At 35.5% G+C, this 13,520-nt stretch overlaps 1 protein-coding gene across 2 annotated transcripts in view; it reads right to left on the reverse strand.

Moving 5' to 3' along the window:
- LOC101021093 (schwannomin-interacting protein 1) overlaps positions 1 to 13,520 on the reverse strand; it is an 803,298-nt gene that overhangs the window by 602,229 nt on the left and 187,549 nt on the right. The window contains exon 1 of one of the 2 annotated variants that reach the window (XM_017955753.1): positions 10,864 to 11,513. The exons of the other annotated variant lie outside the window; for it this stretch is intronic. Within the exon in view, the coding sequence (XP_017811242.1) occupies positions 10,864 to 10,926 (63 nt within the window). The 5' untranslated portion in view covers positions 10,927 to 11,513. Of the gene's footprint in view, positions 1 to 10,863; positions 11,514 to 13,520 lie in introns of those variants that run through there. 2 annotated transcript variants of the gene reach the window in all.

Here is a 13,520-nt window from a genome sequence, read left to right on the forward strand (position 1 = left end):
TCGAGACTAGCTTGGCCAACATGATGAAAACCCATCTCTACTAAAGAAAAAAACAAAAAACACAAAAATTATCTGAGTGTGGTGGCGTACACTTGTAATCCCAGCTACCTAGAAGGCTGAGGTAGGAGAATCGCTTTAACCCAGGAAGCAGAGGTTGCAGTGAGCTGAGATCGCACCACTGCACTCCATTCTGAGCAAGAGTGAGACTCCATCTCAACAAAACAAAACAAAACAAAACACCTAAAGTTAACAGGCAAAGTAAATATTACATTAAAATACCAAAATATATTAATTAGAAAATACAGAATTGATTAACACAATAGCTGATTGTTACAAAATTTCAGTTAACAAAATTATAAATATTAAAAGTAATAAAGGAGTAGGCAGAGAAAAATTTTAAACAAAATATGATAGTTAATCTCAAGATATTCACTGATATATCTTGGAAAGTAAGTACCAGAATTTACTTATGATATTGTAGAAAACCTGAATATCTAACAACCATGGAAGAAATGAAAATGTTATTTTAAAATATGTATAAGAAACGACATTGTGGCTGAACGGTTTTATTAAGAATTTTTTTCAAACTTTCAAGGAACATGTAATTACTATGCTATATAAAATTAGAGACCAAAGGAAAATCTAGGAAGCTTTTCATTTTATGAAGCTTGCATAGCACTGATTCAAATTTGAGAGAAATACAAACTACAGGTGAATTTCATTTTATAAGCAGAGATGTAAAAACTTAAATAACATACCATAAAATAGAAATTAAAAACAACATATAAAGAACTACGCGTTAAAACCAAACAGCAATACCACAATGCAAGAACAGACCATAACTCATTGCATCAGCTATGGATAATAAGACAACCTATGTTGCTTAGGTTGAATTTTCTAATCAATACAATAAGACTTTTGGAAAGGAAGAGGCAATTTAGTACTATTTGCAGTTGAGAAAATTACATGGTTAACAACCTCGAAAGAATCAACTAAAAAAATTCTTAAGTGCTATTAAGAGATTTTAATAAGTTGAAAAGATACAAATCAATACGACAAAAAGCTATTGCTTCCTATATTCTAGTAATAACCAGTTAGAGGTGGAATAAAAGGAAAGAAATAGCCGGGCATGGTGACTCATGCCGAGACTGCACCACTGCACTCCAGCCTGGGCAACAAGAGCAAAACTCCATCTCAAAAATAAAATAAAAAAAAAAAAAAAGAAGGAAATAATCCATAATCCATTTGTATAGGAATAATCATAGTAAGTAAAGTGAAAAAAATATGCCGGGCATGGTGGTTCATGCCTGTAATCCCAGCACTTTGGGAGGCCAAGGAGGGCGGCAGATCACCTGAGGTCAGGAGTTCGAGACCATCCTGGCCAACATGGTGAAACCTCATCTCTACTGAAAATACGAAAATTAGCCGGGCATGGTGGCATGGGCCTGTAATCCCAGCTACTCAGGAAGCTGAGGCAGGAGAATCACTTGAACCCAGGAAGCAGAGGTTGCAGTGAGCTGAGATCATACCACTGCACTACAGCCTGAGCAACAGAGTAAGACTCCATCCCCAAAAAAATAAAAAACATAAAACATATAAAATGAAATTTCAAATCTTTCCTGATATCTATATCTACTCATGTTCTTATGTGTATTTATGTCAATATTTATTTATCTACACAGTGTTCCTAGATGGTAAGAACAAATTTGCAAAGGTATCAGTTCTTATATTAGTTTACAGATTTGATGCAATTGTTATTAAAGTCTCTAAATGATTTCATAAGTATACAATTGTAAAGTTTATCTGGAATGAGTCTGACCAATGAAAAAATATGAAGTGGAGAATTCTCTACTAAATATTAAAATTCATCGTATAAATGTAATATTTAAGACAGTAGAATACAGGTACTAGAATAGACATGTGAAACCAGGAAGGTAGTTCAGAAAGAGATTCTAATGGATTTATTTTTAACATATGGTAAAGATTCCTGAGCACCATTTACTGAGTCCTTTGTTCTCTCTTACAAACTGGTAGTGGTGTTCAGTACTAGTACTAGTACTAGTACTCAGTATGGTGTTCTCTACTAGTTTGTAGCAGAGAGCAAAGGACTCAGTAAATGGTGCTCAAGTAAAGGGTTAACTACTTGGAATAAAGTAAGACTATTATTTCTCACTATGCCATACACCAAAATTTCAATGAACTTAAGACAAATGATAAAGTTGAAACCAGTTTTCAAAAAACACAAAAATATATAGGTGAATGGGATACTTGGTTTTGTTTCCAAAAATATATCTAAAATTCTAAAGATTGAAATATGCAATCTAGGAAAATATATCCCACATATATGAATGGAAAAAATAATGTATACATAATATTTAACACATAAAATCTCAGTGAAACAATAGACAATTCACAGAATAAGTCAACATGGCCACAAAATGTGAAAATGTTAAACCTCAACAATTAAAAATAAATTCAGGTTTTAAACACAGACCACTTTCAATCTATTAAATTAACAGAACTATCACAACAGTTTTAGGAATGTAAGAATATATATCAATATCCTTAAAATTTTTATATAAATTTTTATACTTATAGTAATCTCTTGTAAGGAAACAAAAATGTGAAAATATATAAACACCCTCAATGTTGACATTGATAACAATAGTGGCATAATTCAATAAGTTATATGTCTATGTGATTTAATCTTACTCATTCACAGTGTACTATAAAACTTTGAGAAATTTTAATGACAGAGAAATTAAAATGTTGAGTTTTTAAAAGCACAGTTAAAAATGTTGCAAATATGTTTAAGAGGTATATTTATATATATTCATATTCATATCTAGTGTATACACATTGAGGAAACTCCAAGGAAATTCACTGAAATGTTAATAGTGGTCTTTGCTCGATTAATGGTGAGATATATTTTCTAACATTTCATATTTTCTAAAATGAACATAGATATATATTACAATGATAAATGAATAAGCATTGCTATAAAATGAGACAGAGAATATAACAATGTAGTTTAGAAACAATGTCATTCAAAATGTTTCTACTGAAAAAAAAGTAACCGTCCATTATTGATAGATTTCATTTATACAGAAGCCTCATTTCCTATCAGTTTTTGATAAATTAGTCATCATTGTACTTTGCTCTAAAATATAAATAGCTCCCTTCTTCCACTGACAAAGCACAGATTTGTTGGTCTTCATGAAAATATAAAATGTATATACGTCAAGAAGTATAAGCACATTCATTCAAAACTATACTTTTCAGCTCTTGACACTGAAAATTTATCATCTTTTAATATATGAAGCATATTATTTTTAAAATATATGTGCATATGTGTTTTAGGCACATATGTGGAATCCTATGTATTTGAAAATAATTCTTGTCCAAATAAAGTAAACCATTTAGAATCTTTCAGGGTAATTATGATCACATAACTTAAACATCAATTACAGGGAATGAATAAATGTTTCCCCAGATTCTAGCAGGTTTTTCCGCCTTTCTCTTCCTTCCAAAATCCCAAAATGAAGTTCCAAGAGGATGTATTTCTCTTTCCTAGCTTCCAATTAGCTCAGTCTTTGGTTTAGTTGGCAAAGATGACTTTTGCATAACCAATAGCTCTCTTTCAAAAAAGACTGATGTGGGAGATTGTGAAAGACCTACAAAGGTCCCATCATCTTCAGTAGGGTCCATCCGAGCACCCAAACAGAAGCCTCCCAGCCATGATTGCTCCACGTGTCACATAGGGAATGTATTTAACACATGCAATTGTGGATTACTCCCTTCCCATCATCCCTTTTCTACTGGCACAAGTCAGAGGTGCTGTTCCAAGTGGAAAATGTGGGTTCACACAGCAATTTAGAGTGTGCATTGCTTTTTTGTTTGTGGGACACTGGAAGATAGGCCTGGCACAGTTCATCCTTCGCAAGTGCTTAATGCCATCCCTGGGGACAGGAATATCACGAGCCTACAAAAACACAGCTTTTAGCCGTGTGGTGTTGAAAATTTCAGGCAAAATTCCAAAAGCCCTCAAAGCTAATGCTGAGTTGACAAAGTGCCAAAACCTCTCTGGCATTAAATTTCCACTCTTTATTTTCCCCCTTCAGGTTAACAGCTTGTGAAAATAATAATGTGATAATGCCACCCTGTGTTCCAAATATCTCGAAGCACGATCTTGTTAAGCTTTGGTGTCCCTTTGAGACTAATGGGAACTGAGCCGACTTATTCATTTTACAGATGAGAAAACCCCCCAGGAGATGAGTCAAATGTCTGAGTGATGGCCCTGCAGACTTACCATGTAGGTCCCAGGTCTAAATTAAATTCTCCAAACAAGGCCAAGTGTTGTAGGAAAGGACTTGAAAAGCTCAGCTAACATCAAAAAGGGCCAAAGAAAGATTCATAGAGGTTACTAGGCAGGCTACAGCAATAAACTGGTGAAAGTGGTGAAAACACATATTCCAGGAGGGGCAACAAGGCATAGTCTAAGCATAGCAATAAAGCACAGGCTAAGCGTGTGGCCAACTGGGATCAACAAGAATCACCATGGTCATCAGTAGATCTAATGTGACATCAGGGGCAGCTTACAATATCAGGGACACTGGATTTTGGCTTTTTTTAGTTTATCTGAGATCCTCTCATAATTACAGAATACACTGCTTTGCATATTACAGTAAGGAACAGGACTCTATCCTCCATTATAGAAGTAATTCCCTTCCCTGAATTCTAGCAATCAGGCCTGAATGCATAATCTAAACCAGTCAATGGCATGGCCCAGTTCAGGACTTTGAATCTGGAAGAAGTGTCTCAGAAAAGTGAGGGGTATTTTTGAACTGTGTAGCCATTGCATCCAATGTACTGTGAGGCCAACAGCATTCCAATAATGTTGTCTCTTGTGTGTGCCTTTCCATGAGTTTCTTCTTTTTCTGAGCCTGATTCTCTAGCCTTCCTGTCAATTTAGTGAGCTATCTGTTGTGTTTCTAATAAATTATTTTTCAGCTTAAATTACCTAGGGTCAAGTTTGCAACCTGGAAGACTGAAATTAGCAATGGTCAAGGCCGCAGTAAAATTAACATCAAGCATACCTAGCAGGCTATACCAGGTTTATAGCAACAGGAACTGTGGGTTTGGAGAAAGAAGTCTTCCCATAGTAGAACAGAAGTCCAGGTATGGCAGAAAGTACTAAGTGCTCTAAAATCTATTTTATTTTCTTATTTCTATGTAACCTGTAGGATATTTCCCAGTCTCCCCTGCAGTTAGGTATGGCATGTGTATTAGTCCATTTTCATACTGCTATGAAGAAGTATCTGAGACTGGGCAATTTATAAAGAAAAAGAGGTTTAATGAAATAACAGTTTCACCTGGCTGGGGAGGCCTCATGATCATAACAGAAGGTGAAGGAGGAGCAAAGGCACGTCTTACATGGTGGCAGGCAAGAGCATGTGTGCAGGGAAATTGCCCTTTATAAAACCATCAGATCTTATGAGATTTGTTCACTATCATGAGAACAGCACAGGAAAAACCTGCTCCTATGATTCAATTACCCCCCATTGGGTCCTTCTCATGACACGTGGGGATTATAGGAGCTGCAATTCAAGGTGAGATTTGGGTGGGGACACAGCCCAACCATATCAGCATGTGACTGGGTTCAGTCAAAAGAATGTGAGTTGAGTGAGGTGTGCCTCTTTCAGAATGGGCCCAGTAGAACCTCCCACATGTGCCCTTTTTTCTTTCTATTTTGCTAGAAGGGAGACAACTGGAGGGTGGTCTTGAAAGCCACGTGTTGAAGATGGCATAGCTCCCACCATCCTGGGTTCTCTGAATGACTATATGAAGAAGGCTCACCCCACTGTATTGCTTTGCCTTTTGCTACTGATGCCTAATCAGGAAATAAAAACTGCTGTTTGGGAGCTATTATACTTTGGGGGATCCCTTTGTTACAGCATAGCCTAGATTCACCATGTATGATAAATTAATCAAGCAAAGATTCAAGTTCAGAGCAGGGCCAGTAGCTATGCTGACTTGATGTTGACCCCTTGATTTGATGGTCTACAGCTTCAGGATTTCTCCCAATTTATAAAAGAACAGACGACAATTGGAACGGAATCTTTAAAGGTATATGATGCAGCTATAGCTACACAGGTTGAAAGGATACAGGCAAAAGAGCAAAAAAGCTCATTAGAGATTTGACAGTCCTAAATAGAATCCTAGAATTGATTAGGGATCAATAAATTCTAAATTTTTCATTTCTTTTTTATGCATTGTAGTATCTCTATGCTAGGGATAATGAAAAGATAAATTATAACTCCAGTTCTGCTTTTTTCTCCTTTAACCTAGTTTTCCCTTTTCAAATAGATCCAAGTGATGCATCTTACTCTCCCTCCTGGGATTTTTCCAACTCCTGAGGTTTAAAATAAAACCCACCTGGGGTTTTATTTCCCAGTTTTCCCCTTTCTTACTCCTTTTCAAGTGGGTGGTTTCTCAAGGAGCGCAGGGAGGATTAATCATCTCAGTTCTTTTAATCACAAGGGTATGTACCCAATACATATTTGTTGAATGAAGAAATTATTGTTTTCTTTTTTAAATGAGACAACACTGCACTGATGACTCTTATCCATGTCTAAGTTGGAAAAGACCTTAGAGATCACGTAGACCTTCTGCTACATATGCACACACACCATTAGGGAGTCCCCTTCTATAGCATCTTTTATGTGGGTCATCCAGTGTGACTCATATTTCTGGTGATGAGAAGCTCAATGCTTTATTCCTATACCATTGAAAAACAGCTCCATCCTTTTTTTGTTTTTGTTTTTTTTTTCTTTTGAGGTGGAGTTTCACTCTTATCGTCCAGGCTAGAGTGCAATGGCATGATCTCGGCTTATTGAAACCTCCACCTAGTGGGTTCAAGCGATTCGCCTGCCTCAGTCTGTAGCTGGGATTACAGGCACCTGGCTAATTTTTATATTTTTAGTAGGGACAGGGTTTCATCACTTTGGCCAGGCCGGTCTCAAACTTCTGACCTCAGGTGATCCGCCCACCTCGGCCTCCCAAAGTGCTGGGATTACAGTCATGAGCCACTGCACCAGCCTGTAATTATTTTTTAAAAATTTCTCCATAAATCTTCCACTGATTGGTCAATGTTGAGGTCCCTTACAAGTCACATATTCTGACAGAAATTCCCTTGCCCAGGGGTCAGTAAATTGGTTGCTATCTCCAAATTATCATTCCATTCACAAGTCTTTATCTTCTCCACCAAGACATCAGAAAAAAATCTTCAAAAGTCCAGATATAATGCTTGTATTTATATTTCTAGGAATCTCAATGAAAATTAAACATAAGAAAATTAGAGTAAGAATTGCTCTAAGGCACTGAAGCTTTATATTCTTTCATATCTACTGTCACATCATTAGGCTGAGTCTGTCTTTGACTGCTTTTAAAAATAGATATTTACTATGTCATGGGCAGTCAATGTACATGCTTTCTATACCAACATTGTATTCTACACAGTACAGTTCCATCAGTTTCAAAGCACACAAAATGAAACCTAAGGTGGAGAAGTGGGGTCTTATTTCCTGCCATTGTTGTGCACAGGAGTCAGAGATCAAGCACTAAAACAGCATTCTAGAGAAGCATGCTACTTAGGTCAATCCAGAATGTTGGATTCAAAATGTGTATTGCATCAAGATGGGTCTTATTAATGGAGTCAGGGACTGTGTGATGTAGCATGTCAACTCCAAAAGTGTAGATGAGATGGTGTCAAAAATCCAAGAAGAGAGTCAGAATTACAGGACAAATTAGGCAAGATGGAAGTGGCCTGACTTCACCCTAGGACTGGCTGCCTGGATGTGTACTTGTTCTTTACATGCTCCAACTTAAGTTTACTTATGGGGGAGAGTAAAATCCAGAGGGACTGGAATTTGAAAGATTAGTTAAAGTGAGAAAAGCATCATATCCAGACATTTCTATTTGCATAATATTCTCGGACTTTCAGCTATGTGTATATCTTCCATGAAAAGTCCCTAAGCTCTTTTCAGTTCTCTGGAAAATGTAAGATTATTCCATCATTTCTTGTAATATTTAATGTAAATCTCAAATCAGTCAGGTCATATCTAGTTAGATCCATCAAGTAATATAAAGTAGGAACGTGCCTTGCAAATAAAATTGGGAGAGAGAAAGGAACAACAGTAAAACGTAGTAACTGAGGACAAAAATCACTTGATAGAAAGTTTTATGCTGAATCATGATTCTATAATGATTCTCTGGGATGCTAGGGTACCTCTCTTGAGCCTCTAATGTCCACTGAGCCCCTTAGAGTGTTAGAACCATACTAAAACAAGCCTAGAACCCATTTGGAATCAATCAGCATCCTGCTCACTGAAATAACCCCAAGGATCCCTATGTCCCTCTAAGAAGCTACCATTTAGGATCTTCTTGCAACAAAGAGTTTCAGGCTCTTCCCTACTGGAACTGCTCCTATTGGGACCGTAGCTAGAGGAGCTGCTTCTACAGGAATATGTGATGGAGACTGATGCAACAGAGATGAGTCTGAATACCTTGGATGTAAGAACTATTTCCGAGATCAACTAATCTTTCTTAGTGCCAAAAAGGGTTAAAATCAGCAGTAAAAACCACACCTGCCAATTAACTGCCTCTATATTCAGCCACCCTGTAAAGCATCCTAACTAGGGTGGCTTTCATAAATAAATATGCCCCTACATTCTTTGTAGCCAAAGGTTATAAATCCGTTGCAAGGGTGGGTGGACCACAGTAAAGAGATCTGGGAGCATATTTTTACATTGGCAAGAAAAGCAAAATGTCACTCAACTAAATTTAAGATTGTTCACATACATCTGCTACCACCAGAATGTTATTTAAAAGGAAAGAAAGAAAGAAAAAGAAATGTGAATATCTAATAGTTTAGCTTTGAACATTTTTCTACTATTCAGGTGACTGTTTCAATAATGATTGAAAGGCTATCAAAACAGAAGCAAACATGTGCTTGTAGTTTGTCATACAGCAACAATTTCTGGTTAAATAAATACATAGGCAATGATATCTCAACTACAGAAAAGTGTGTGTGCTGGATAACTGTAGTTATAAATATATCACTAAAATGTTTGCAAAAAAGCAGCAAATATAAAATGTTACACTTCTGACAATATCATAAATGAATCACATCCTTCAGAGAGACAGAGACAAAGATCAAATAAATTTCTGAATCAGGTACATCTCCTCCTGACACCATTTCAGAGCAAGCAGATGCATTTTATGACATGAGTCTTGGATTCTTCTGGATTAGAATGTACAATTTAATAAACCAGAATAATTTGTCCAAAGTTCATCAGGGTCTGGAAATGGATACAGTTTACCGTAAGGGAACAATTTAAGTTTAAAATCACAGAGGTACATGCAATGGTGTGTGAAAAGTCCTACTTACCTATTAACAAAAGCAGAATAATAAAATTCGGGGAAATGAAACTTAAAAAAACTGAAATCATAAATCTACCTTTCATTCTTTTCAAAAACTAAGGCCTTTTAAATACTGACATCAATTACAGAAATTATCAGTGGATCTATTGAGGAAAGATGACAAAAATGTATACCAAGGTCTCCTTTACATAAAATTGTTACATCCTCTAAAATTCTGAACTTCATACATTGTCAAAATATAAGTACCATTTATCCCAAAATCAAATACCAAATTACCGAAGAGTTAAGAAGCAACAGTAATTCACTTGGAAATTATCCATAACAGAAATAATCCATTATATTTGAATTAGAGATAGAACTGAGTAAATTGCATTTACCACTGGTTTTTAAAAATGAAGAAAACTACTAAGGGAAATACATTTTATAATACAATAATATAAATATATATGTTTATTTGGTTTTAAAATAAATGATTCTGCATAAATAAATGTTCCAAACCGCATTTAAGTGGTCTGAGAAAAGACTCATGATTTATTAAAGTTACTTTTTAATGACAATATGTTCTCTTAGAAAAAAAATTCAATAGTTAATCAAAATATCTGTTGGGGTCATTCTGGGTAGTAACTCAAAGTATTATTTCTTTGTTGGTTGTGTCATATCATAACATCATAGAACTACACCTTTGATAGTCTTAAAGATGGAGTTAAAAGATGTTTTTGAAGAAACCATATTTTTTTATTTCTGGTTTGAACATTTAAATTGAACATTTTGAAACTAATTATTTTCAATAATGCTAAAAGTACTATTTCAATGGCCCATATATAATTTTATAAATTTACTTATTATTTCTACTTATAATAAACTGCCACTGTATACATTTCATACCAATAAATTTGAAATGTTTAAGTCATCAAATATCTCCCATGTACTGACATTAGAATACCTAGACATTCGTTCTTTTGGTAACTGAAAGTATAATCTAAAGTGAAAAAGTTTAACACTGACCTTCCCAAACTGTACAAATCAGGAACTACTTTCCAAAGGAGGCTTGTGCATACAAAGGGCAACAGATTGTACATTTGGAACTATTTATATGTGTATATTAAAATGCTATTTCTAAAGCCATTGTTTTGTCCACTGCAATGCAATTAGTTTTGGTGTACTAAAAAAAAGAACACCCAAACATAGATTCACAAAATTCAAAGCATCAAATATCCACATACTAATTATGCAATGAGAAAGTATTTTTTTCAAATGAATACTCTGATATATTTTAAATGCTTAATTCTGAATTTAAAAATGAAGGCCATCAGCTTTTATAGCTTAAATTTAACCTGACTCAGTTCGACTTTGAAGTTTTCTCTCTTCATATGTAAAAATATGATACACCTAAAATAGATGGCAGACATTTGTAAAACTTACACTGTCAGAGTGCTTGCCCTGGTCACAGTCCCACGTTGTAGCACGCTGCGCGGACCTCTCCATGGTGCTGAAGAGTTACTCTTGCCCATTTGAGAGGGAAGAGTTGTTTATTCAAATTGGCTTTGAAAGAAATCCGTAAAGGGTCACCTGGGTTAGCTAGTAAAGTTATCTAAAAAATTTCTATAACACACACTAAATAGGTGATGCTTTTGCCTTTCAGTTATCAACCACCATGCTCAAGCAGCTCAAAGTAGATTTTGGAGCAGAAATCTTCAAGTACTGGTAAAAAAGAGCGAGAGCTTTTTGGGAGATGAAGTTTGCTGATTTTTGCCAGTGTTCTTCAGATTGATAAAACACACAGAGAAGACAAGGCTACTCGGAGAACAGAGGATTCCAGAAAAGTTCTTGATCTTAATGCAGAAAAGAAGATCTCATTAGTCCAAAGCAGCCAATTCACTTCATGCTATCATCTGATCTACTTTTTGATTAAATATAATACAATAAAATAGAGTTAAGAATTCCACAAGGCACTGCACACACCATATAAACAGGTCTGCCTCGTTCTAGCCCCAGCCTCGGTCTGCTGAAGATTATCACAGCAGAAATCAGGCTCTGTGGCTTTCACAGATTATCTCTTTCTGAGGCTGAAACATATAAAGAGCCACATGACACCCAATGATGTCATCTCTAAAGCAGGTCACAGTTGCTGCTATATGTAGATAAAGTCCTTCTACTGAAGTATTTAGCATAGTGATTTTCTTGAAAATCTACTTGCATTAGATAGCATGGTCTTCTATGAAAATACTTAACCCTATCAATACAGTGCCATGAAGAGAAAATAAATTTGCTGCTCATATGTGAGATGAGTCTCCCTTTAAGCTAAGATCAGCTTCTAGTGCTGCTTTAAAAAATGAATAACTGCAACTAATTTGTGGTGAATATAGTGAAGAAGGGCTTTTCCCTGGAGAAGCTGCTGTGGGAACTAGAGGGTCTCTAAGGATACAGAATCTACTTCTAAAACACCTCTCAGAATATTTAGCATGTCCAAAAATTATTTTTAATTCAATCCATAAAGATTGCAAAATAAAAATTAAGGCAACCATCTTCAACTTCTAACAACAGTTTATGTAATAAAATTTAAAAGCTACATAAACAGAAAAACATCTTACTATCTCTGAAATGATTGGAGTATATTTTCAAGTGTTGATTAAAGAAAAACTTTCTTTAACTCACTATTTTTAGATGTTTTTCACCTCTGAATAAAGTAAAAATAGAATATTAGCTCTATTGTTACTAATCTGTACACCTAACTGGTAATTGATAGTACACATATTCTTTTAAAGAATGTTTAAATGAGCAAAGTCCATGACCATTCTTTGCAACACATTTTTCTCTTTCTATTTAGTCACATGCCATAATTTACAATTTTCAGTCATAATTGTCATTTCTGCCAGTTAATAAATTATCTAATCCCCTTTCATGCCAACTAAATAATTCTTATAGCCCAAGTGAAGAATAACTTGAAATTAATCTAATCAGTGCTTATTAAATGTATTCCTCCCTTAAGGCCAGATAGATCAAACAAAAGCAGCTTTCCTTGAAGAGCATAGTATTCTGTCATATTTTTGAGAAAGAATCATAAATCTGAGGAGAAAACAATTTTCCACACAACCAGTGCCACTGAACAAATTCTATTAAAGCAATGGTGATTGTTCTGGCATCTCATCAGGAAAATATTGCCTCACCAGCTTCTCACAGCATATCTATACAATGCTAAAATATCCAAATAAAAATTGAGAAAAAAAATGGATCACCTAAATGTTCTGATCCACTTAGGTTTCCTAAATAAATTAGATAATTTTGTTCAATTTCTACAGCTTAGTGTTTTCTACACTTTAATAATGATGAAGATTATCTGGGGCATTTTTAAAAATTAAAAGTCCTTGTAATCCCAGCACTTTGGAAGGTCAAGGCAGGTGGATCACAAGGTCAGGAGTTCAAGATCAGCCTGGCCAACATGGTGAAACCCCGTCTCTACTAAAAATACAAAAATTAGCCAGGCGTGATGGTGGGTGCCTGTAATCCCAGCTTCTCAGGAGGTTGAGGCAGAAGAATCGCTTGAACCCGGGAGGCGGAGGTTGCAGTGAGCTGAGATCACACCATCAGCCTGGGCAACAGAGTGAGACTTTGTCTCAAAAAAAAAAAAAAAAAATTAAAAGTCCCAGACTGCTTCTCAGATATTCTGACATGATAGATCTGTTGTGGTTCTGGAATCTGCATTTTAAAAAAAAAATGTTCCAAAGTAATTATTTGGAAAACACTAATTAATATATTATAATATATAAAATCATATAAAAATCAAACTGAATAAAAAATATTTGTGATTCTTAAAATTATTTTTAAAAAAAGCCCAATTTTTGCTCCCTGAAGTATCCAGTGTTGGGCACCCCCTTCTCATTTTCTCAAGTTTCTATAAGAAAGCATTTTTCTAAAGACTCCCAGCCTCTGATTTCCATCCTTTTCTCCTCTCTACAAAGGTGGAAGGAGTTACACTGATTGGAGGATTAGGCAAAGGAACTGGGCTTCTACAGCTCAGGATCACCCTCCCTCCGTCTCTGTGTGAGATCCAGCTCTCTGCAAAGGATTCACTCTGGCTT

Source organism: Papio anubis, chromosome 2 (assembly GCF_008728515.1).
Source record: "Papio anubis isolate 15944 chromosome 2, Panubis1.0, whole genome shotgun sequence".
Taxonomy (NCBI): Eukaryota; Metazoa; Chordata; class Mammalia; order Primates; family Cercopithecidae; genus Papio; species Papio anubis.